Below are 26,079 nucleotides of genomic sequence, written 5' to 3'. Positions count from 1 at the left end.
TCATTTTGGATATCAGTTATTTGTTACAATTCCTATAAGATTTATGATGAATTTTTATTTGAAGTTATTGTCAATGGTCCAGGAGCAGTGAATTGTTACTGTGTATGACTGGATTAGTCAAGTTTATGTTAGTGTTTTGACTAACAATTTAGTTTTATAATTGCATTCTTGCACAAATGGATACGGTTGATACAGAAAGAATATAAAAGATTCTGGAAACTTATACTTCCTCCCCCAAGTTTAAGTGTTTTCACTTGAATATACGCCGACCGCTGTTAATGAGTATCCCACTTTGTAGCAACCCTACCTTCCACTCCCTTCAATCTAACAGCAATACAGGCACCTAAAAGAATTAAAATTACATCGCCTTCACGTATTTTATTAATTGTTCTGCATGGTACTCTCTCTTTTCGCTCCTAATCAGCGTGTGACGTGGACATGAAAACCTGCACAATGATGTTCAGTGTCTTTCAGTCCTGCGAAGAATAATTCGGACGATGCACTGCTCATACTGTCCACTCCTAATACATACTTTGCTACACTTAATGATTAAAATAACAGTTACACCAGAAAGCAGGCCGTAAAAGACCATGACATGGTACATAAATAATAAATGTATTTTTATGTGGGGTGATCGTTATTAACAAACCGACAGTGGCAAAACAGCACATATCGATACCCGCCTGTAGCGCGTTTCGTAAAATACTTAGTAGTTGGCAAAGGCCTTCAAAAAAACAGTTAATTGACCAAACGGTGTAGGACTTAATGATTAACACATCTTCTCTTTCTCTATTTACCACGCTTGTACATTTTCTTTGACTTATTTTCAGACAACAACTGAACTACAATCGCTAAGGGAGAAAAAAACTCCACATTGAGGACCAGTGTGGAATATTTATTAAAACACCTCCGTTGACATCCGTTCCCTTTTTTCTTTCAGAAACCCTTCGTATGTATCCTCCCGCTCCAGTTTTAAATCGCGAGGTGGTGCAGGACTACAAGCTTCCAGGATACGACTGTGTCTTGGAGAAAGGAACTAAGGTGCTCATTCCAGTCATGGGGCTCCATTATGACAGGAAATTCTTCCGAAACCCCGAGAAATTCGACCCGGAGCACTTCTCTGAGGAGCAGAAGGCATCCAGGCATCCCTACAGCTATCTACCCTTTGGTGAAGGGCCACGTATCTGCATTGGTGAGTCACTCCTCATTTCACCTTTACTGTTTGCTGTTTTAGTATTCCGTTCCTCAATCGGTAAAAACAGAACGCTTGTAGGATCGTACTGTTGCCGTTTTCCTCAGGAGCGGTAGACGGAGAAGCTGAAGTTAGTGTCAGTTATTACAGTCTACAGTCCTATAGTGGTGTTAATATTTGTAAGTCAATGGAATGAAAAGATGTGGCCGTTTTATGCCATATACTTAGATACTTGGAAACTCACTCATCAGAACCTATAATACAAATGAACTATCCATATACACTGTAAAGTTTGTACAGAACCCACACAGTGCGAGTCTCATTCACAGTTGTTCGATTTCTTTACATAACTCATATGAAAGTATTTCCACGTCTAGTGCACACGATGAAAGAGTATCATACATTAATTATTAATATATGTGACACGTTGAAGGATATCTACACTACTGGCCATTAAAATTGCTACATCACGAAGATGACGTGCTGCAGACGCGAAATTTAACCGACAGGAAGAAGATGCTGTGATATGCAAACGAGTAGCTTTTCAGAGCATTCACACAAGGTCGGCGCCGGTGGCGACACTTACAACGGGCTGACATGAGGAAACTTTCCAACCGATTTCTCATACACAAACAGCAGTTGACCAACGTTGTGTGGTGAAACTTTGTTGTGACGGCTCGTGTAAGGAGGAGAAATGCGTACCATCACGTTTCCGACTTTGATAAAGATCGGATTGTAGTCTACCGTGATTGTGGTTTATCGTATCGCGACATTGCTGCTCGCGTTGGTCGAGATCCAATGACTGTTAGCAGAATATGGAATCGGTGTGTTCAGGATGGTAATATGGAACGCCGTGCTGGATCCCAAAGGCCTCTTATCACTAGCAGTCGAGATGACAGGCATCTTATCCGCATGGATGTAACGGATCGTGCAGCCACGTCTCGATTCCTGAGTCAACAGATGGGGACGTTTGCAAGACAACAACCACCTGCACGAACATTTCGACGACGTTTGCAGCAGCATGGACTATCAGCTCGGAGACCATGGTTGAGGTTACCCTTGACGCTGCATCACAGGCAGGAGCTCCTGAGAATGTGTACTCAACGACGAACCAGGGTGCACGAATGGCAAAACGTCATTTTTCGGATGAATCCAGGTTCTGTTTACAGCATCATGATGGTCGCTTCCGTGTTTGGCGACATTGCGGTGAACGTACATTGGAAGCGTGTATTCATCATCGTCATACTGGCGTATCACCCGGCGTGATGGTATGGGGTGCCATTGTGTACACGTCTCGATCACCTCTTGTTCGCATTGACGACACTTTGAACAGTGGACGTTACATCTCAGATCTGTTACGACCCGTGGCTCTCCCCTTCATTCGATCCCTGCGAAATCCTACATTTCAACAGAATAATGCACGACAGCATGTTGCAGGTCCTGTACGGGCCTTTCTGGACACAGAAAATGTTCGACTGCTGCCCTGTTCTGCACATTCTCCATATCTCTCACCAATTGAAAAACGTCTGGTCAATGGTGGTCGAGCAACTGGCTCGTCACAATACGCCAGTCAGTACTCTTGATGAACTGTGGTATCGTGTTGAAGCTGCATGGGCACCTGTACCTGTACACGCGATCCAAGCTCTGACTCAATGCCCGGGCGTATCAAGGCCGTTATTACGGCCAGAAGTGGTTGTTCTGGGTACTGATTTTTCAGGATCTATGGACCCAAATTGCGTGAAACTGTAATCAAATGTCAATTATAGTATAATATATTTGTCCAATGAATACCCGTTTATTATCTGCATTTCTTCTTGGTGTAGCAATTTCAATGGCCAGTAGTGCATGTTTAATGCAGTTCCTAACCAACTTACATCCAATGTCAATTACGATTTTTCCAACGTATCAAGAAACGTAAGTACGTTAGGTAAATTTAGTTAATGTGAAACACTAGAATAAACCGTGCTGACTGTTCGAACACTACTATGGTTGTTGTGGTCGTGAGGCCACAGACTCGATCGATCCAACTCTCACCTTAGTCTATCCTGTTCGAGACTAGAGCTACCTGCATCCATTTCAGTCATGGCCTCCCTCTACTATTTTTACCCTCCACACTTCCATTACCAAACTGAGAACGACTTGATACCTTACATCTGTGTATCATCCCATCCCTTTAATTAGTCAAGCTGTACCACAATTTCCTTTTCCCCCAATATCTTTCAGTACCTCCTCATTTGTTATTCGATCTACCAGTCTAATTTTCAGCATTCTATTATTCTGTTCTCGCATAGGCTGTTTACTGTCCACGTTTCACTCCCGTACAAGGCTGAGCTCGAGCCAAATACGTTCAGAAAAGCCTTTCTAGGATTTATAGATGTATTCAGTGTTGAAAGAATTATCTTGTTCAGAAATGTTTATGCTCAATATTTCCAGTCGTCAGTTATTTTTCTGACTAAATAGCAAAACTCAGCTGTTATTTTTAGCCTCTTATTTCCTAATATAATTCCCTCAGAATCGCCAGATTAAATTCGACTAGACAATCTGACGCTCCCTGTACCTCACCCTTTTAGTTTCTACAATTTTATACTCAGTGAAAAAATAAACCAGCTACAAGTCATCTATGAAAAGCTCTCACATTTCGTGCTTTTTTGTGCACGAAACTTTACATCTAAATCACTTGTATGAACAAAAATCGAAGCGCCTGATTAAGTAAATGAAACTCACTGAAATAAAATGGGTGGAATCAATAGTGATACGGTAATTGAAATAGAATCACACGAATTGTGGACCTGTAATGTAATGAATGTGTCTTGATAACTAAAAATCTGTGCCAAATCGGTATATCTAGAAATACGAATCCACATTTATTCCGGAGAACTGGAACGAATAGCGTTGTTAATGGCATTTCTTCATTTGATATAACAAATTTTTATATTTTGCTTTTTAAAGTTTTTTTTTCCTGCCGCGACTATGTTTGTATTTTTTGACGTTTAGGCATTTATATGAACACGTGACACATAGCTCTTTCAGGAACCTGCATTACACTACTCGTATATGGCCCACGCTCACTCTGAGACCACAGCCCAGCGTGTTGATGTGAACATGATTATACGACATGCTTGAATCCAGTCATCTAAGAATATAAACATGATTCTGTAAGGAATAAGACTCAATATTTTCCTTGTTTCCGTTTTTCAGTACTCCATAGTCTTCTTCTCCATGTTGCCATTAATTTCTCATGCCTATGTTCTTTTTCCTTTTTTACGTTGAACTCGGGATGCTTCTGTACTTAAGAGTGTTCCTATCTGTAGTTTCTGATAATTTAATGTTTTTTTCTATTCTTTTTATTTTTATGGAGCAGATTATCGTTGACCTCTTTCTTCAGGACTACAGGACTATTAGTTTTGTTAACCTGCTCTCTTTTATTCGGTAGAGATGTTCTAAATTTTTTTGTATTTACTGACCCCCCTTTCTTAAACTTGTTGTTACGTTTAAATTGTGAACTTATTTACTGGACTGTCGCATACATCCCGTTTCATATACTTTAAGATTTTTTTTAAAAAATCTTTTTATATAGTAAGGCAAAATCAGATCATTGCTAAGTCAGCTGGTAATAAATATGCTAGAACTGACGGAGATGAAACACAAAATTTTTGTTAGGTGGGTCCACAATACCTACTATCTCTCCATTCACTTTCGATGCATTTCTTATCTGTATAGCGTTCTGTGCATTTCTTTTTGGAGCGTCAAACAACCCTGTGCAATTCATCCACGACAGCAAGTTACATATGACGGTTTTAGGTTGTGAAATAAATTATTTCAAGCTTTCAATACTACTGTAATGAAATTTAAAATTGTCAAGATGAAGCATGTGATCTATTTGAAATGCTCTATGGTATTCGGAAATGTCTTGTTTGCATTTGGTTGACTTACGACTTTTCACAGCTTGTGGTTCTAATTAGTCATCATTAGACATAAAAACCCAGAAAACACAAGGCTGCAAACTAAATATGAAAGCTATAAATATTCAAAAGAGCCGGATAAACAGAAAAAGAAAAATGTGACCGTGTGTTGTTGCGAACCTAAACTATATAAAGCAGAGGGTATATTTTTATTTTTCACTTTATCTTGATGGCTCTGGTATCTTTATAGGCACATTAGCATAGAAACCCAGCGTTGCTCAGTTATTTATTTACGGCTGTGGGTCCATGCGTATACCAAGCAGCGTCTGGCCTTGTGCTAAATGGTTATGACGTCTTATCTCCTGAACTATTGAGTCGCACAAAGATACAATCTTGTAGCCAATAATAAAGTACCAACAGTCATTTTGTTTTTATTTCTTAGGCAACCAGTTTCAGCATTGCATTATGCCATCTTCAGGCTTGCATATATCGAGTAACCCTCGTGTCAGAAACCAATGCAGCACTGTCAACTAGTATTGTGAAGTTTTTTTCCCACGGGCGTGTGCACTCCTTGGACAGCTGTCAGCAACTCCAAGGAGCTCACGTGCCTGTGGGAAAAAAACTTCACAATACTAGTTGACAGTGCTGCATTGGTTTCTGACACGAGGGTTACTCGATATATGCAAGCCTGAAGATGGCATCATGCAATGCCGAAACTGGTTGCCTAACAAATAAAACCAAAATAACGACTGTTGGTACTTTATTATTGGAACTCCACCAACAGAAGACCCGCACTCCAGACATAGGATGAAGTTCAATTTATAATTTTGTAGGTACACTCAACGGCATATGTGGATACTGTCTCCACCATGTTTTCGAATGGAGTTAGTAGTAATGAAGAAATAAATTTAAACGCCATGCACGATGAGGTAGTTCCTCATGCATCTCAAGGTTTATCACGTCGTATCTCCTGAACTAGGTGTTGTACAATGAAATAATAACGTAGGTACTTCAGCAGCATATGTCAATACCGTATGCGATATTTATTTCGAATAGCGTTAGTGGCAAATAAGTAATAAATTTAAACATCACGCAAGATGCAGCGGCTTTTCACGCATCTCATTATTTATGGCGTCATAACTTCTGAACTATGTGTCGTACACTGAATAATTTTGCATTTGTATCCAGTGGTATATTTGCACATTTCCTGAACCACGTGTCGTACAATGATATAATACTGTAGCTACATTCAGCGGCATATGTGGGTACTGTCTGTAAAATGTGTCGCGAGTACAGTTGGTAGTAAAGAAGTTATAAATTATGACGTTATGCTTTAAGCGGTACTTTTAATGCGTGAACAACGGAAAAGTAGTAAGTGTAAACGATGTTCCTTTCATCATTTTGTAGAAGTTGTCAGCGAGAAAAAATTTCATGAAGCTATGAAATCCTGTGATGTCTGTTGTAAGTCGCCAAGTGCTCTCGTTCTGAAATAAAGTCTGGGAATTTACGTGTCGCGGACAAAGCTTCTTTTTAACCCCGATTCCCACCGCACACATTTGATAGGTAGGTACTTCTCACCCCCAAGGCGATTGTGTCAAATTTTATTTCAATTTGCGTTATTGAACTGAACCTAGAAAGGAACGGGGTGGTTTGTTATGTGGACTGTATTCATTAAGACAGTTTTACTACTGGATTTCTCCGTTTTTGCATTTTGGTACACTCAATTCCTCTCTATGATTGGTTTGACTCAGCACTAGTTCAGTATAATGAATTATTTTGAAATTCATTGCAGTCTTACTTGGAACGAATGAAATGCAGTTTTTCACTCATCCCGACAATTCAAGACTGAATAAAAGTAACATTATCAATGACATGTACAACGAACTGATGGTACTTTTATTTTGTTGCAGGGATGCGTTTTGGGTTGATGCAGGTGAAGGTGGCGCTAGTACATCTGCTGTCGAACTTTGACTTTCTGCCCATTGGAGACAACCAGTCGAAGCTACGCATGGCTCCAAACAACTTCTTGTTGACACCAATTGGCGGAATCGACCTGAGGGTGGAGCGTCGACGAAAGGCTGCGTGCTGAAGATGGGGCTGAAATTGAAGCTGAAGCCACGTTGGACAGCTCAGCAAGACTGTCTGCACACCCTCTACTCGCATCCCTTGATAACCGGATCCCACAAATAACCCTGTGTCGTGACGGAAAATTAATGTCATTTTATTCGTTACACTGAGATGTGACAAGCCGCCAATTGATAATATTTCTTGTGTCATATAGTGTTCATTAAAACTGATATCACTGTTAAGTTGAACAGTTTTTTTTTTACCAAACCATAAAGATGTATGCATTGTAATGTCTCCTGTTCCCTTGCTTTGTGTTGTCTTTGTGTGCCCCTTAGACATGTCGAATACCTATCCTCACTTTTGCCCTAGCGTACTTACTTACGTGTCGTCTCTACGTACTACTGAATCAAACAAAACCACGTACGGTACGTTTATTGCTAGAATACCATAGCGAATATTTGTAGGATGTAAGGACCACAGCTTTTGCGCTTCATACAAGTAAGCAGGGACTGACGTAGGTCAGAGACGTAATTTACAAGAATGTTTGGAAAAGTCATAACCAAGGGCCCGTACACTATTTTCCTTTTTAAATGAGATGATATGTAGAATCTCTTAATTAATTCCACTCTAGAAGTTCCTATCTCTATCAACCTACAGATAAAGCATTTTTTTTATTTAGATATATGCCTATAAAATCAGAACATCAACTAGTTTCTCTTGAAAGGAGAAGGCGAAAAGAGTACTTTTTATCAATTAATACAAACAGTAAAATAAACTACTATTATCTAGGCGACGTGCAGGGTCTCAAGATATGTTGTTATTGTGATCTTCAGTCCTGAGACTGGTTTGATGCAGCTCTCCATGCTACTCTATCCTGTGCAAGCCTCTTCATCTCCCAGTACCTGCTGCAGCCTACATCCTTCTGAGTCTGCTTAATGTATTCATTTCTTGGTCTCCCTCTACGGTTTTTACCCTCCATGCTGCCCTCCAGTACTAAATTGGTGAGCCCTTGATGCCTCCGAACATGTCCTACCAACCGATCCCTTCTTCTAGTCAAGTTATGCCACAAACTCCTCTTATCCCCAATTTTATTCAATACCTCAATATTTATGTTATCTATCCATCTAATCTTCAGCATTCTTCTGTAGTACCACATTTCGAAAGCTTCTATTCTCCTCTTCTCTAAACTATTTATCGTCCATGTTTCACTTCCATACATGGCTACACTCCATACAAATACTTTCAGAAATGACTTCCTGACCCTTACATCAATACTCGATGTTAACAAGTTTCTCTTCTTCAGAGACGCTTTCCATGCCATTGCCGGTCTACATTTTATATCCTCTCCACTTCGACCATCATCAGTTATTTTGCTCCCCAAATAGCAAAACTTCTTTACTACTTTAAGTGTCTCATTTCCTAATCTAATTCCCGCAGCATCACCCTACTTAATTCGACTACATTCCATTATCCTTGTTTTGCTTTTATTGATGTTCATCTTATACCCTCCTTTCAAGACACTGTCCATTCCGTTCAACTGCTCTTCAAGTCCTTTGCTGTCTCTGACAGAATTACAATGTCATCGACGAACCTCAAAGTTTTTATTTCTTCTCCATGGATTTTAATACCTACTCCGAACTTTTCTTTCGTTTCCTTTACTGCTTGCTCAATATACGGATTGAATAGCATCCGGGAGAGCCTACAACTCTGTCTCACTCCCTTCCCAACCACTGCTTCCCTTTCATGTCCCTCGACTCTTATAACTGCCATTTGGTTTCTGTGCAAATTGTAAATAGCCTTTCGCTCCCTGTATTTTACCCCTGCCACCTTCAGAATTTGAAAGAGAGTATTCCAGTCAACATTGTGAAAAGCTTACTCTAAGTCTACAAATGCTAGAAACGTAGGTTTGCCTTTCCTTAATCTTTCTTCTAAGATAAGTCGTAGGGTCAGTATTGCCTCACGTGTTCCAACATTTCTATGGAATCCAAACTGATCTTCCCCGAGGTCGGCTTCTACCAGTTTTTCTATTCTTCTGTAAAGAATTCGCGTTAGTATTTTGTAGCTGTGACTTATTAAACTGATAGTTCGGTAATTTTCACATCTGTCAACACCTGCTTTCTTTGTGACTGGAATTATTATATTCTTCTCAAGTCTGAGGGTATTTCGCCTGTTTCATACATCTTGCCCACCAGATGGTAGAGTTTTGTCAGGACTGGCTCTCCCAAGGCCATCAGTAGTTCTAATGGAATGTTGTCTACTCCCGGGGCCCTGTTTCGACTGAGGTCTTTCAGTGCTCTGTCAAACTCTTCACGCAGTATCATATCTCCCATTTCATCTTCATCTACCTCCTCTTCCATCTGCATAATATTGTCATCAAGTACATCGCCCCTGTATAGACACTATATACTCCTTCCACCTTTCTGCTTTCACTCTTCTGCTTAGAACTGGGTTTCCATCTGAGCTCTTGATATTCACGCAAGTGGTTCTTTTTTCTCCAAAGGTCTCTTTAATTTTCCTGTAGGCAGTATCTATCTTACCCCTAGTGAGATAAGCCTGTACGTCCTTACATTTGTCCTCTAGCCGTCCCTGCTTAGCCATTTTGCACTTCCTGTCGATCTTATTTTTGAGACGCTTGTATTCCTTTTTGCCTGCTTCACTTGCTGCATTTTTGTATTTTCTCCTTTCATCAGTTAAATTCAGTACCTCTTCTGTTACCCAAGGATTTCTACTAGCCCTCATCTTTTTACCTACTTGATCCCTCAAGATATGACATTATTTTTTTCCTTCGCGCTAAAGGGAAACTGTCCTTACCACTAGAGGCAAAACACCGGATGATACTGGACTCGTTTTGAGATGAGCGAGGATAGAACCTGGTCCTGCAACTGCGAGTTACATTTTCCATGGATTCTATTATTCGTTTCATGCTGTTGTATTATTGCTTCCTCCAAACAACAATGACGCCGATTTTCTCCATCGTACTGTCCTTGTGGGCCTTAGCTCCTTCTCGATAGGCAAGTAGAACTCTAATCCGATGAGAATTTTACAGTACATACGACTGAAATTTCGCTACTCAGGAATGACGAAGCATATAGAAGAAAAACCAGATAGAGAGCACTCTGGCACCGAGGAACTTCAAGTGCATCTTGCATTTAGACAGTTAGACAGTGTTTTTTTCCGTTTCGTATACATACATAACTAGTAGTCAGATGTGACTCCGCAGTAAAATATTAAAAAATTATAAGCCCAAGTATCAGATGTATGAGAGGTATTTTCGGGATTTTTTAAAATATACACTCCTGGAAATTGAAATAAGAACACCGTGAATTCATTGTCCCAGGAAGGGGAAACTTTATTGACACATTCCTGGGGTCAGATACATCACATGATCACACTGACAGAACCACAGGCACATAGACACAGGCAACAGAGCATGCACAATGTCGGCACTAGTACAGTGTATATCCACCTTTCGCAGCAATGCAGGCTGCTATTCTCCCATGGAGACGATCGTAGAGACGCTGGATGTAGTCCTGTGGAACGGCTTGCCATGCCATTTCCACCTGGCGCCTCAGTTGGACCAGCGTTTGTGCTGGACGTGCAGACCGCGTGAGACGACGCTTCATCCAGTCCCAAACATGCTCAATGGGGGACAGATCCGGAGATCTTGCTGGCCAGGGTAGTTGACGTACACCTTCTAGAGCACGAAGGGTGGCACGGGATACATGCGGACGTGCATTGTCCTGTTGGAACAGCAAGTTCCCTTGCCGGTCTAGGAATGATAGAACGATGGGTTCGATGACGGTTTGGATGTACCGTGCACTATTCAGTGTCCCCTCGACGATCACCAGTGGTGTACGGCCAGTGTAGGAGATCGCTCCCCACACCATGATGCCGGGTGTTGGCCCTGTGTGCCTCGGTCGTATGCAGTCCTGATTGTGGCGCTCACCTGCACGGCGCCAAACACGCATACGACCATCATTGGCACCAAGGCAGAAGCGACTCTCATCGCTGAAGACGACACGTCTCCATTCGTCCCTCCATTCACGCCTGTCGCGACACCATTGGAGGCGGGCTGCACGATGTTGGGGCGTGAGCGGAAGACGGCCTAACGGTGTGCGGGACCGTAGCCCAGCTTCATGGAGACGGTTGCGAATGGTCCTCGCCGATACCCCAGGAGCAACAGTGTCCCTAATTTGCTGGGAAGTGGCGGTGCGGTCCCCTACGGCACTGCGTAGGATCCTACGGTCTTGGCGTGCATCCGTGCGTCGCTGCGGTCCGGTCCCAGGTCGACGGGCACGTGCACCTTCCGCCGACCACTGGAGACAACATCGATGTACTGTGGAGACCTCACGCCCCACGTGTTGAGCAATTCGGCGGTACATCCACCCGGCCTCCCGCATGCCCACTATACGCCCTCGCTCAAAGTCCGTCAACTGCACATACGGTTCACGTCCACGCTGTCGCGGCATGCTACCAGTGTTAAAGACTGCGATGGAGCTCCGTATGCCACGGCAAACTGGCTGACACTGACGGCGGCGGTGCACAAATGCTGCGCAGCTAGCGCCATTCGACGGCCAACACCGCGGTTCCTGGTGTGTCCGCTGTGCCGTGCGTGTGATCATTGCTTGTACAGCCCTCTCGCAGTGTCCGGAGCAAGTATGGTGGGTCTGACACACCGGTGTCAATGTGTTCTTTTTTCCATTTCCAGGAGTGTATTTATGTAAGCTTTTTCGATATCTGCGTAGCTTCACCTGGAAGGGTGTTGTCTGTAAAGACTGACCATGGAAGGAGTCTCTATTATAGAATATGTGCGCTCCAAAGATCATAACCACTTATTAGCACACAACACTCACTACAGATACAATAACCCCTGTCGGAAACCGAACTTCTACTGCGAAACGCAAGACACCCTCCGACAGTTGGGAAGCAACGAAATGAAATAAAACACATTGTTCAGGATATTTGCTCTGTAGATTTGTACCCGAAATAAAGAACTAAAGAAGTATACAAATATTGGACAATATCCCCCAGTCTGCTCCCACGCGAAAATTTGATTTTGTTAAGTGACCCTCCAAAACAAACTCTGAAAGTAGAACAATCGCGTCATTTGTGGCTTTATCGATTTGAGTAATAGTCACTTTATTGTACCTTAGTACAGTCGGCCGTTACTGCATTGTCAGCGTCTCACGCTACAAAGCAAGGGCGTAATCTGATCGTGTTTGCAGCAAACAGGCACACATGTGCAAATGCTGCAGTTGACCGGGAAACAGCCACACAGCACATTCCTTTCCAATACAAACAAAGTGCTAGAAATGCGGATTACTTTCTTATCAACATACAAGAATTATACGTAAAAATTAAATAGTCGTCCGATATTCAGACCGATTGTTAATTAACCTTATGCAAAAGTTTGCACATACACAAATTTACCTTTATTTTTAACGCTGTGTGCTTCCCCATTGCGAGCAGGATAGCTGTGTTATTTCTGATCCATTTTGGAATGCAGCGACTGTAGTCATGTGACCACTTCGGAATGCCCGTAATGATGGCGTCACAACCCCTGGCTCTCCTATTAGTAACGCTGTTATTACCATCAAGTAATAAGTCAAGTCATATTTCCCCTTCCCTCCCTTACCCCCTACTCCTTTCCTTCAATTCTCAGCGAAGAACTAAAATGAGTGAGCCATTCAGAATGTAGTCTTAACAAATAAAAAACATTAAAAATCCAAGAAGGCGGAAGCACATTCTATCCCCTTCTCTAGAATTCATATCAGTGTAGTATTAAAATAAGACAGTCACTTGCATAGTGACCCCATTTTGGAAGACATGCAATGGAAAATTACGTACCCTTCAGCATAATAGGCGCCTAGCTCAAAGATATACATTATTTCTGTGAAAGTCAAAGATATTTACGCACACATACGCACATGGAGATAAAATAAGATGGGAGTTGTCATTACGTCACAAACTTGAAGTTGACCTCCGCCATCTTGTAAAGCCCAAAGCATTAGGTTCGCCACAGTTATACCTTCACGGTTCACTTCGGTGATGCTTTCTTGTGATATCACCCTGATGTGACCGAGCCCAATTTTGACCGTTGGGGAACTGTGTCAGCTTTTTTGATCGTATCCTAAGCAGCGCCTTCTGGTTTGTTTGTGGGGAGGCGTAGTTGCTCCATCAAAAATGCAACTTATCTCGTTTAGGGGCGTAGTAATCGGTCCGATCGTAATCCAAAGTTTAAAGGAATCACATTTCATTCGTAAGGTGGAACCGTTAAAGCAGTACTTTATTCTACGTACACGAATTATGGCTGCGTTGTTTACTTTCATTCTTTCCTGTGTTTTTCATTGTCTTCCAAGCCGCAAGCGTTCCTACATCAGAACCACACTGTACCAACGGTCTCGTCCACCCACAACATAAGGGAAAGTGATCAGGCTGGTTGTTGGTGCTCCATAGCGTACCATAAATTCCTCCCGTCGACAATTCTTCATTGTTCAAAATTCTTTCCACATTAAAACATATCCTGGATAGAAAAACTGGAGGCAGCGGTCGTGTGTGTGTGTGTGTGTGTGTGTGTGTGTGTGTGTGTGTGTGTGTGTGTGTGTGTGTGATTGTGTGCGTTCTGCTTCCTTTCTGAAGAAGGCTTTGGCCGAAAATTTAAGTGAATACTTTTCTAGGCGTTCCTGCCTGCTGCTGGCCGTTAGCAGTCTATCGGTTTCACTGTACAGTTATTCCCTCATGAATTTTGTAGTAAATAATCCTCTGTATTCAAATTCAAAAATGGCTCTGAGCACCCCCTAGAACTTAGAACTACTTAAACCTAACTAACCTAAGGACATCACACATATCCATGCCCGAGGCAGGATTCAAACCTGTGACCGTAGCAGTCGCGCGGTTCCGGACTGAAGCGCCTAGAACCGCTCGGCCACCACGGCCTGCACTGCATTCAACAGGAAAAAATATGTACATAATTACAATACCAGAAGAAAAAAAATTGATATTCATTAGGCCACATTAAGGTTGTCTGAAGCATAAACAAGGGTTTACAATGCTTCGATCAAGAGTTTTTATCACTTACCCAGTGATATAAAATGCCTGACAGGCACCAAAGTAAAATTCGAAAATAAACCGAAAACGTGTCTCTTTGATAACTATTCCTGTTCCGCCAAAGGTTATCTATTATTGTGATGTGTAAATGGTGGTGGTAGGAATTACTGACTAATATCTATCGGTCTTTAATTGAAAACAAAAAACTAATAAATGATCAGTGTGGAGGCATAGTTATAAAAAACTGATGTTAATATAAAATGATTCGTTCCACATCATTAAGATTTATCGTGTAAATGATACATGGAAAATGAAATTAACTATTTTTATAACACAAAGCATGGTAAAAACATATACTTTAAAATCCTCAAAATGAAATTTAAAATTAAAATGAAGCAGATGATCCAAGCAGACGTAAATTCCAATAGTTATACGTTTGCTTATTCCTGAAAAACTGACAGAGCTACTGGCAGAAGTACCCCAGGGAAAGAAGCAAATAGGCTACTGCTGGAAAGGTAGACTTATATGTTATATAGATTAGGCTGCCATTAGTAAAAAGTGACTTACATGCATGTTAAAGAAAAATATCCTTTTACGGGGCCTAAGCGTTTGAGAACGTTCTCTCAATCACATTTTCCGTGTTGCATAATGGTGGAACATGTTAAAAAATTAGATCGTTTTACACCCTGTAAATTGCTACTATTAGTCACACACTGACGCATAATAGGTAAGATTTCAAAGTGATAAAATCTGTAAACTACAATGAAACAAATGCGCTGAGAGTCTAATAAAACAACTCCATTCTTCATAGTGGTATACCACCATGTATTTCTGTTACTTTTTCAATAGTCTTTCACTTTGTTGGTATGCGCAAGATACGATAACATCCCTTGCTTCTTTCCTCGTTGCTCACGTTTATGGGCCAGCAAAGAATACGTAGGCAAGTTTTTTGCAAACGCGTCCATTAAAAATGTTGTGCATGCGACCTGAAAGCTGAAAATGTAACGAACAAAAAGCAGTACTAACAGTAAGCAAACAGACATTCGTTGCGGAGTTCCAGTTTCATTTGCTGTCGATACACATACAGTACGCTTTTTACATCACTTCCTTCTCTTCTTGATTATTTGATACACACCAACAGAAAACCAATTACGTTAACGAGGCAAAATGTGTCACATTACTAGAGTAAATACTCCTTCAAGAACAGAAAAAAACGTTCGGAACTGCTATTCACGTAAGCACTGTAATATTTAGTATTTGAAACAGCTGTTGCGTGCACACGACAGAACTAATGAACAAGAAGCAATCGTAAATAGTAGTGTGTTATCCTACATTTACACACACATACGCCGCAAGCCATCATATGGTGCGTGGCGGAGGGTAACACAAGTGTCTTATACACGGGATCCTTTAAAGGAGAGCCAAACTGTCCTAAAACACATCCATCAAACCGACGTCGACCATTTTCCTTCCCTACTAGAGTCCTTAAACGCTTCTGTTCACATTGCTTTTCTGTGTTACATCTAGCTATGTCAAGCAGTACCGTACTGATACTGTATCCAAACATTACAGGATTTTTTTTTCGTATTCACCTGAATTAACTTAAATTTTTCTACCGTCCTGGACACCAAAGCATCCATCAACAAATAGTTGCTGACTGCTGCTCAATCTATCTATCATGTCATTTATGTATACAGAGAACAATAACAGTCCTGTCACTCGTTCCTAAGGCATTCCTGAGAACACCCTTGTCTCTGACAAACACTCGTTGTGGAGAACAGAGTATTGGGTTCTATTAAGTAGGAAGTCTTCGAGTCACTCACATATCTGGGAATCTATTCCACATGCTCATACCTTTGTTATCACTCTGCGAAGGGGTGCTGTGATGATTTTCGGAAATCTAGGAATATGGAATCTGCCTGTTGCCCCTTATCCATGACTCGCAGGATATCACGTAAGAAATGGGACAGCTGAGTTTCGAACGAGTAGTGCTTTCCAAAACCATGCTGACTTGTGGACACAAGGTGTTCTGTCTCGAGGAAATTTATTATATTCGAACTGAGAATATGACTGAGTTGTCTTAATAACATTCCGATTAATTCTTAACTTTTAATTTAAATCTATATCCAAATCCCATCATTCTTTCTCCAATCAGTAATTTAACAAACACGAAGTAAGTATATTCTCGAACACTAATAAATATCTAGTTTTTAGCTACACTGTGGAAAAAAATGCATCTTTGAAATCCGCACCTTCAGATTATCTATCACTCCAGTCTTCTAACCATTAAGCTACGAGAAACATCCATAATATTTGTCTCCTTGAACACGTGAGTCCAAAAGCTTGTGGAAGATAATTCTGTGGCTTTAACCTTGATTGCAAAACGAGTGAACTACCTGTTCAGGTTGCAAAAGACGAAGATAAGCGATTTAAAAAAAATACTGTTGAAAGTAGTCTTCCATTCTTATTTAAGCCTGAATAGTAGATAGTGAGACATTACAAGCGCATTCTTAAAAGCTTTTGTAACCTCCGTACTTTATATTTGTTAGAGTCTAGATGCTGTCTTTGCGATTTGAACATTCAATCAGGTCTATAACATGTCTTGTAAAATAAGAAATTCTTAGCATACAGAATGAGCGTCAGGTATCTCGCATTTATGACCTGCTCCGTTTGTTCGACGTCACTCCCTAGTCCGGTTTCTCTCCTGTTACTGCCAAATGGTTCGATTTTTCTGCCTTTTCGTCTGCAGCAGCGCATTTTCTTTCTTTTTTAGCTGTTTAGTGTGCTTTTAAACTACACTACTGGCCATCAAAATTGCTACACCAAGAAGAAATGCAGATGATAAACGGGTATTCATTGTACAAATATATTATACTATAACTGACATATGATTACACTTTCACGCAGTTTGGGTGCACAGATCCTGAGAAATAAGAACCCAGAAAAACCACCTGGCCGTAATAACGGCCTTGATACGCCTGGGCATTGAGCCAAACAGAGCTTGGATGGCGTTTACGGGTACAGTTGCCCATGCAGCTACAACACGATACCACAGTTCATCAAGAGCAGTGACTGGCGTATTGTGACGAGCCAGTTGCTCGGCCACCATTGACCAGACGTTTTCAATTGGTGAGAGATCTGGGGAATGTGCTGGTCAGGGCAGCAGTCGAATATTTTCTGCATTCAGAAAAGGAGGCGGGCTCTACACTAAAACACTTCTTAGAAAGAAGAATTTATACCCATTACAGAACCTTTATACCCATTCCAGAACCATCTTTTCACATGATCATGCTATAACTTGACACGATTTGTAAACTGTCGTTATCTCTAACTCATCTGTAGCCTTTGGAAGACCCAAAACATCTGTCAGAAGAGGTGGTCCAAAGACGTCCCGCCAACCGCTACGCTACTAGTATTGCGTAGTGCACCAATTAGGTGTTATACTATGCAACGCACAATAAGTCTCTAGCATGTTATCCACATGTAACATTCGAACACAGTAAACCACTCAGGCAAAGTATCCTGCACGCCACCTTCCAACATCATCCTGCAGGTGGTAGCCCACATCGATGTGTCGAAACAACACGAACATTACACCAGCTAATTTTTACAAGTAACCCACTATCCCCAATACTATTTCAAGTCTATAAATACGCTATTCACATGTCTAGAATGTGATCTCTTGACTGTATTTCAAGTCCAATTGTAAAATCCTATTCCAATTACTGTATGCTGTGTGTGTGCTGCACCAGCACTATAAAGATGTCTTACAGGCTGGATATCGAGAATTACTGTGAACCCTCCTTTCCTGTTTATTGTTAGAGCAATAAGAGCTCCACAGCGTCTTGCCGACGAAAGTGTCCTTTATGACTAACACAAATCGATAACTATTCTAGTCATAGGGATTAACTGCACGAAGTAGGTGCTTCGTAACAGTACCACAGAAAAAACGAAACTGAAAAGGTAGGAGCTGGTTCGGGAAGTGTTAAGTTATTGGGACCAGAGATTATAAGCAGTTTTAACAAGAGAAACTGTTGTGTTGGCTAAAGAGCCGACACCGTGTTACTAGAGGCGGCCGAAATGCACGCGTTTTAGCTCACGCAGGCTGGCGTGAGGAGGGAAGTACTATACTGACGTGAGATCTGGAACATGACAAGGAATTAGAATTCAGAAAGCGGACGAAATTAGTTGATACTTAACTTTAATCCATTAATGATGAACGTCGCTCTTGACGGTACATGATACACAATATTATCTGTTCAGAACAGTAACTGAATATGGCGCCTTGCTAGGACGTAGCAAATGACGTAGCTGAAGGCTATGCTAAACTGTCGTCTCGGCAATTGAGAGCGTATGTAGTAGGTGCACCATCGCTAACAAAGTCGGCTGTACAACTGGGGCGAGGGCTAGGGAGTCTCTCTAGACTAGACCTGCCGTGTGGCGGCGCTCGGTCTGCAAACACTGATAGTGGTGACACACGGGTCCGACGTACACTAATGTGTGGTGTCTGGCGGTGACACCACACAAACTTTACTACAGCACGATCCAGTAAGTTGTAAGAAATACAGATACAATACAGGTAACGAGTAAGACCTCCAACAATAAGTCGGTAGCGCTAATAATAATTATTGAAAGTAAACTATTGAGAAGAAAACATGTTAGCATACTTTTAATCATTGCATGTTAACCTGAGTGGCAATCCAGAATATGATACTACAGTTCGACCAGCTTATTAACCTTCAAATGCATAACTTAAACTAGTCAGGTGAGGCACCCAACGTTTAAGAACTATTTGTGCCAAATGACAAAAGTTATTAATATTTTTTTTCTGTTTTGTAGTTTCAACTTGAGCTGTAGAGCACAAAGCACCAGAAATAAAGTACGAGATTAAAATGCGTAGATAACTTGGATCTACGTATTACCTATAGTTCCTAAGATTACACATTTGCATAATTTAAAGTTTAATCGCCATTAGAAGAATGAATTAAAGTTACCACAATTAACCAGGACGAAATAAAAATACAAAATCTTTACAGCAATAGAGATCAACTGCAACGCAAAATTTTAATGATAAAATCCAGTGCTGCAGAATTATAAAGCTACCCATGGATAATAAAATTTGCGAAATCCAGATAACAGAATCACACAAGGGAAGACGAAAAATTTCGTAATAATTTAATAAAATAATTACATGGTATTCGCCCCTAAGATATTGTAGTCAATCGAAAAGTAAAACTTTAAAGCTACATGTTTAACGAGGAGCAAGTTTAGAATATTATAAATGGGAACGTCTAAAACCATACAAAAAAAAACCAGAAGACACATAATTGGGCAATAAACAGAACAAGTACCATCTTAATCGAAACGGATAAAGTAAAACAACCACTCACCAAATTCTGATGGGGCATATCATTTTATTCAGCTGGCCAGCTACAAAAACTCATTCCATAAAAAAGTTTTGTGGAGATGAATAGGACTAACTGAGAACAGGCGGGACATGATATCATACATGTACAGTCCACCCATGATAATGATTCTAAATATTGTCCGCAACATAATAAACTTCATTAATATGCTTGCCATTCATGTACATTGTCATATCACTTGACTTAAAAGAGCCTGTAAAACATGGCGAAACACAAATTAAGCAGACTTTGCTAGTGACATTTTGGTAAATAAACACCAGCGATCGACGCACCCGACACACGTCGTAACAATTGCTCTGTAGAAGCATTAAGCAGATTAAGTGAATACAAACACAAAGCAGGAAGAGCAAAGCTACTTCCTATGCGCAAGCGCGCGAGTATCAACTTGGCGACACGCCTACTGGGAAATAACACCTGCGCAGTAGCTACTACTAAACGGACATTACAAACTAAACACGTCCGACCGTAAACCGCACTAGTACCAAGGTGACGGGACACCTAAAATAGGAACTGACAGCCACGCAGTAGGGTACGCCCAACAGACGTGACAACACAAATACACTGACGGAAAAAAAATCACAACACAAGGAAGGAGTTGTGCGAAATAAAAGATAGTTGGAAGGAGTGTTTCTACATCTGAAGGATTATGTCTATTTAAATTTCGCAGCAGTCGTGTAAGAGTGGCGTTAGTGGAGGATGCAAATCAGGTTTGCTTTAAAAACAGGCTCTAACGGACGTGATAGTTTCCTTTGAGATTGGGCGTGGTGAGTTGATGTTAGTCAAGAATGCCTTTAAAAAAACAAAGACGACATTATCAGCGTCTCAGAGGGTTTGGACGAGATCCTATAATAGGGCTACGAGAAGCTGCATGTTCCTTCCGCGATATTGCAGAAAGACTTGGCAGGAATGTAGCCACTGTAGAGTGACTGCTGGCAGCGGTGGCCGCGGAAAATTATGGTCGCTGGAAGACCGGGCTCTGTGTAGCAACTTGGCACTACAGAGATGGCAGACCACCGTGTGTTGTTTAGGAGGAAGTCAGTCGAGACCTGCAACCAATCTGTCTGTGTGCTAGACACATTAGACCTACACCTGGAGCTATGGTCTGGGGGCGGGTTCGTATGACGGCGGAAGCACCCTCGTCGTTATCCCATGCACCCTAACTGCAAAGTTCTGCGTCAGTCTGGTGACTCAACCTGTTGTTCTGCCACTCATAAGCAGCATTCCAGAGGGTATTTTAAAACAGGATAACGCTCGTCCACAAACCGCTCTTGTGACTCAACATGCTCTATAGTGTGCCGACATGTTGCCTTGACCTGCTCAATCACCAGATCAGTTTCCTATGTAGCACGTGCGGGACATCACTGGGCAATAACTCCAGCGTCATCCACAAACAGCATTAACAGTCTCTGTATTGACCGACCAAGAGCAGTATGTAACTCCCCGCCACCTGTACAACATAATGCATGCACGTTTGCATGCTTGCATTCAACATTCTGGCGGTTACACCAGTTATCAATGAGCCAGAATTTCCGATTTGCAATAGCTTATCTCGCACTTACATTAGCCTATGATCTTGTAATGTCAATCATTTAAGTATGTTACGGACACTAATGTATTCCGAAATTTCATTACTCTACATTAATTATGTTTGGTGCTGCGATTTTTTATCCTGTGAGTGTACGTCCTGTGCGGAAGTAGTGCAAGTGGCAGCTTGGTGGCGCCCCTCAAACAGAAAATGGCGTCTGTCAATTAGAATTCTACTGACGGACGTTAAACAACAGAACAACACACCAAGAGCAAGAAGGACACACAACGGCTCGCAATGCATGGTTCCACAAGTTCACCAGTAAGTGCCACGCGCTTCTGCCAGACAGCACAAGATGCATGTAACCAAGTAGCCAGAAAGCAAGAAATTTCGAGGAACAAGCAGAGGCCTTTAGACAATGGCAGGGTTGACGCTCACCTGTAACAAGAATGTAAGTTGCTGCAAAAATGTAAGGTGCTAGGCTTGTCGAATCCATATATCTGACAGCCGGCAACGAACCACTTCAAACTAACGTATTGTATCAATCAGCTGAGTAGCAAGGATTTGATGCCAGTAAGCTGACTGATGAAAAATAAAAGTGCCTGACATTTGGAACTTACGTCGTCTCGTGTAAGTCTTAGTGTTTTAATGTGGCTTGGAGTTTTTTTCTCAATACTACCTTTCTTGTCTTTAACTCTGTCCTGATAACTGATCAGAAAGTTTTAGGGAACGTCCCTTTCACTGCTGCACGACAGCGAATAACCATAGACAGCTTCTTAACATACCTTCAAAAAGCATAAAGCAATCCAGCATTACAATCTTAAGCGATTCCATATATATATAAAATACAATTAAGAGTCAAATAAACTGGAACACCTGCCTAATATCGCGTAGGGCCTCCGCGAGCACACAGAACTGTCGCAACACGACGTGGCATGGACTCAACTAATGTCTGACGTAGTGCTGGAGTGAACTAACATCATGAATCCTGCAGGACTGTCCATAAATCGGCAACAGTACGAGGGGGTAGAGATCTCTTCCAAACATCACGTTGCAGATCATCTCAGATACACTCAATAACGGCCCTGTCTGCGGAGTATGGTGGTCAGCGGAAGTGTTTAAACTGAGAAGAGTGTTCCTGGACTCACTCTGTAGCAATTCTGGACGTATACGGTGTCACATTATTCTGCTGGAATGCCGAAGTCCGTCGGAATGCACAATGAACACGATTGGATGCAAGTGATCAGACAGGATGATTACGTACGTGCCACCTGTCAGAGTCGTATCTAGACGTATCAGGGGTCCCGTATCATTCCAACTTCACACTATTATTATTGTTCGATGTATATGTCTGTTGCATGTGGTTGTGCAACACGTACCAGTCACACTTCTTCCTTTCCAGAAGTAATGGAGCTATCTGGACGCACGCTTACCACACCACAGTTGGGCCCAACGATTATGTGCTCATCGTCTCCTCTACATCTACATGACTACTCTGCAATCCACATTTAAGTGCCTGGCGGACGGTTCATCGAACCACCTTTAAGGGAAGTTGGAACATCCTATCCCGAAAATGTTAAGTTTAGTCACTTGGATCCCTGTATTTCAGAAACCACTGTAGCCATTGACATGAAGCTTTTACACGACGTTAAACTGTATGTACTGAGTCTACTGAACTACAATAATTGCATTTCAGCCACTGCTTTCGGAATAACAATTTTTTGATTACACAGTAAAAATTTTGTGTTCTTTTTTGTATGTAATCCTAAATAACATTAACTGTACATAACATTACCTTCTTCTTTTAGTTTAGTAGACTCAGGATATGTATGTTATTACTCGCTGAAAATTTGAATACTCTACTCGAAGTGGTTTCTGAGATTCAGGGAAAAATGCAACAGAAAATGTAAATTTTCAGGAACGGCTTGTAAACTATCAAAAGACTCTAACTCACTTAATATTTGCTAAATTTTTAATTTTTAGTGACTCAGAAGCACCCTGCACCATACTGTATACCATTCTCTTGATATTTTTACAAGATTTGTCTTCTTCTTTATGGACTTCTTAGTGGTCAACTATGCTGTATACTCTGCTTTATCAATGTTGCCATCATTGAAAGCAAGAACATCATCACTGCTCCCCCCCCCCCCCCCACTTTAGTGTCTTCATTCCAACAAAAACATTTTTTGGTAAGCGAGTCCTCATAAGATTATTGAACGACTCATTGGGATTCTGAGTCTGACCACGCAGATACTTCTTCAGTAATTCAGGATTTGCCAGGTCTCTGTAAATAGGTTTTATAATATCCATGACTGCTGCTGAGACGGAATGCTTATGGCTGTATGAACTGTTTGAGTACTGGGCATTGCGGTAATTGCACGATGAATCAGGTCCAAGAGGGCAAAGGTGGTGTACTGGTTTTTCATCAGTTGACAGTCTGTGGAAGAAGGTAGCCCATACTGCCTGCTTTATTTTCGACAAATCGTCAGTATTATTTCTAACGGCCATCCCATAATATTGCTGTAGTTTGTCAATCATTTTGTCTGTCAGCCTGCCTCTTATGGTTTTACGATCTGAAAGCTTCTTGTCTCTCAAACTTTGTTCCTACTTCCTCAACCTGGTGCCCATCCTGTTCTGGACTTGACCAACACATTCCAGTTTTGTGATAATCTTGTCACCATAAGGCTGAGCTGCTACTACACTGTTATATACACTAAGTCTTAGTGTGACACACTCCCCTTACATTCACAGATCGACTAAAAATTTCAATAGCTGCAAAGGCCTCCACCACCACTTGTTCCTTCATAATTTCTGTCACAGATATGCCGTTCTTCGCCGGCCGAAGTGGCCGTGCGGTTCTAGGCGCTGCAGTCTGGAACTGCGAGACAGCTACGGTCGCAGGTTCGAATCCTGCCTCGGGCATGGATGTGTGTGATGTCCTTAGGTTAGTTAGGTTTAACTAGTTCTACGTTCTAGGACCTCAGAAGTTGAGTCCCATAGTGCTCAGAGCCATTTGAACCATTTTTTATGCCGTTCTTCATTCCGTGATTTACACTTATAACAATGTTTGGTTAAAATCGGGAAATCTATACGACCTTTCCAGTATCCACACTGGTCACCGTAGCATCAGAATTCTTAGAACTGTAGCCGCAGTTCTGCCAAATGCCATCAAAAGCTACTGTCAGTCATACCAACATTTATTTCAATAGCTTCGTTTGAAACACCCTTTACTGACTCACATGCAACAGATTCCACAGCAGCTCTAATAAATCCTGCATACTTTTCGATTTTACAAGGTGGGTGTGGCATATTCCTCATGGCACACATTGTTCCTGCTGCAGTGTGTCCTTTCCCAATAGCTCTTAATCCATAAAACTACCTAACATTTACTTCAAAATAATTACCAGAATTCCAAAATGAATGAGTATATTTACAACTGGCACAATTAATGATAAGTTTCCTGTCTAGTCCATTTGATACCTCACTGTCTTCATGTAAACCAACTGGCCCTCCACATATTTTACGATACACCCTAACCTACCATTTACGTCACTTTCGTTTTGAAAAAAACTGCGTATCACAACGTTTTATTTTCATCTTCGAAGCACTAATGGGTGTCTCTCTAGATGAGTTTGCCTGTATTTCATTGTCTGTAACTTCACACGCCACATGTTGAACACAATGTTTCCCTTTATTCGAAAATCTATGACCAAGAAACCCACGTTTCTTAAAAACACTTCGTTTTGGCGTCATACTTTGCTTTTTGAGAGATTTACCAATCTATTCATCATTTTTCCTCGGAAAAAGGTTAGCACTTCCACATACAAACGCGAGTTTATACTATGAAACGATGGGATACTGTTTTTGACAGTGCCACCAATACAAACACATAATTTAACCTTTATAACACAGCAATCCAGAGCCTTCTATATAAAAAATTACCGATTTTATTAGATCTTGAAGTAAATGCACGTAAAAATTTTAACATTTTCAACCGGTGTAGGTTATGTTTAAAAAATAAAATAAAAAACTTCCCATGTCAGTTTATAAGTGACATACATATATATCTTTTTATTCAAAAAATTTCAAATTTTATGATGAGATAAAAATCCGAAAATGTGATTTTTTTTTCGTTCTATCTCCCCTTAAGCTACTTCTCTACCATTCCACTTATGTACAGCGCAAGAGAAAAACCAACATTTAAATCTTTCCGAGTGAGCTCTGATTTCTCTTATTTTATTATCATGATCATTTCTCAGTATGTAGTTGGGAGCCAACAAAATATTTAACACTCTGAGGAGAACGTTTGTGAATGAAACTTCGTGAGAAGGTCCAGCCGGAGCGAGAAACGCCTTTGTTTTAATAACTGCCCCTTCAGTTCGTGTATCGTATCCGTGGCACTCTCTCCCGTATTTCACGATAATACATTTTGCTTCAAAAATAACATACTTTTACAAAAAAAATTATGTTGTCAAAGTTATAAATCGCTGCAGCACGGTTCGGTTATTGGAGGAACGATACATTGTCCGGTTTATATTCGTTGCCTCTAATTGTCGGTTATCTTCAGTTTGCTTGGTTAGCATTACATTTTGCAAAATGGCTATTCCGCAACAGTAATAATTATGTGTTCTCGAGTTTGTGAAGTGTAATTCCGTGATAACAGTGAAAAGACGTTTCAGGTTGAGGTACCAAGTTGATCCTCCGAATTGAGGATAATTCGCAAATAGTATCCACAGTTTGTAGACACAGGATATGTATGTAGAGGAAAGAGTCGTGGCCGTCTTCGAGTCACCGACGAAAATGTCTCATGAATTCAAGTCGCTTTCCATCGTAGTCCTACAAAATCATTCATCCCGTCAATTGCGTCTTACAATAGCCTACAACACAATTTGGTGTGTTTTGACACCTTGGCTGGTTGTG

At 41.2% G+C, this 26,079-nt stretch overlaps 2 protein-coding genes across 3 annotated transcripts in view; both read left to right on the top strand.

Moving 5' to 3' along the window:
- LOC126483726 (cytochrome P450 6k1-like) overlaps positions 1–7,409 on the top strand; it is a 31,758-nt gene extending 24,349 nt beyond the window's left edge. Inside the window, exons 4-5 of the mRNA XM_050106832.1 lie at positions 941–1,192; positions 7,005–7,409. Coding sequence (XP_049962789.1) covers positions 941–1,192; positions 7,005–7,183 — 431 coding nt within the window. The 3' untranslated portion in view covers positions 7,184–7,409. The remainder of the gene's footprint in view (positions 1–940; positions 1,193–7,004) is intronic.
- The window catches only part of LOC126483723 (cytochrome P450 6k1-like), a 659,078-nt gene that overhangs the window by 457,199 nt on the left and 175,800 nt on the right, over positions 1–26,079 (top strand). The window lies entirely within an intron of this gene.

This window comes from Schistocerca serialis, chromosome 6 (genome assembly GCF_023864345.2).
Source record: "Schistocerca serialis cubense isolate TAMUIC-IGC-003099 chromosome 6, iqSchSeri2.2, whole genome shotgun sequence".
NCBI classification, from domain to species: Eukaryota; Metazoa; Arthropoda; class Insecta; order Orthoptera; family Acrididae; genus Schistocerca; species Schistocerca serialis.
Note: the sequence above shows the minus strand (reverse complement) of the source record. Positions and strands in the feature narration are given on the sequence as shown.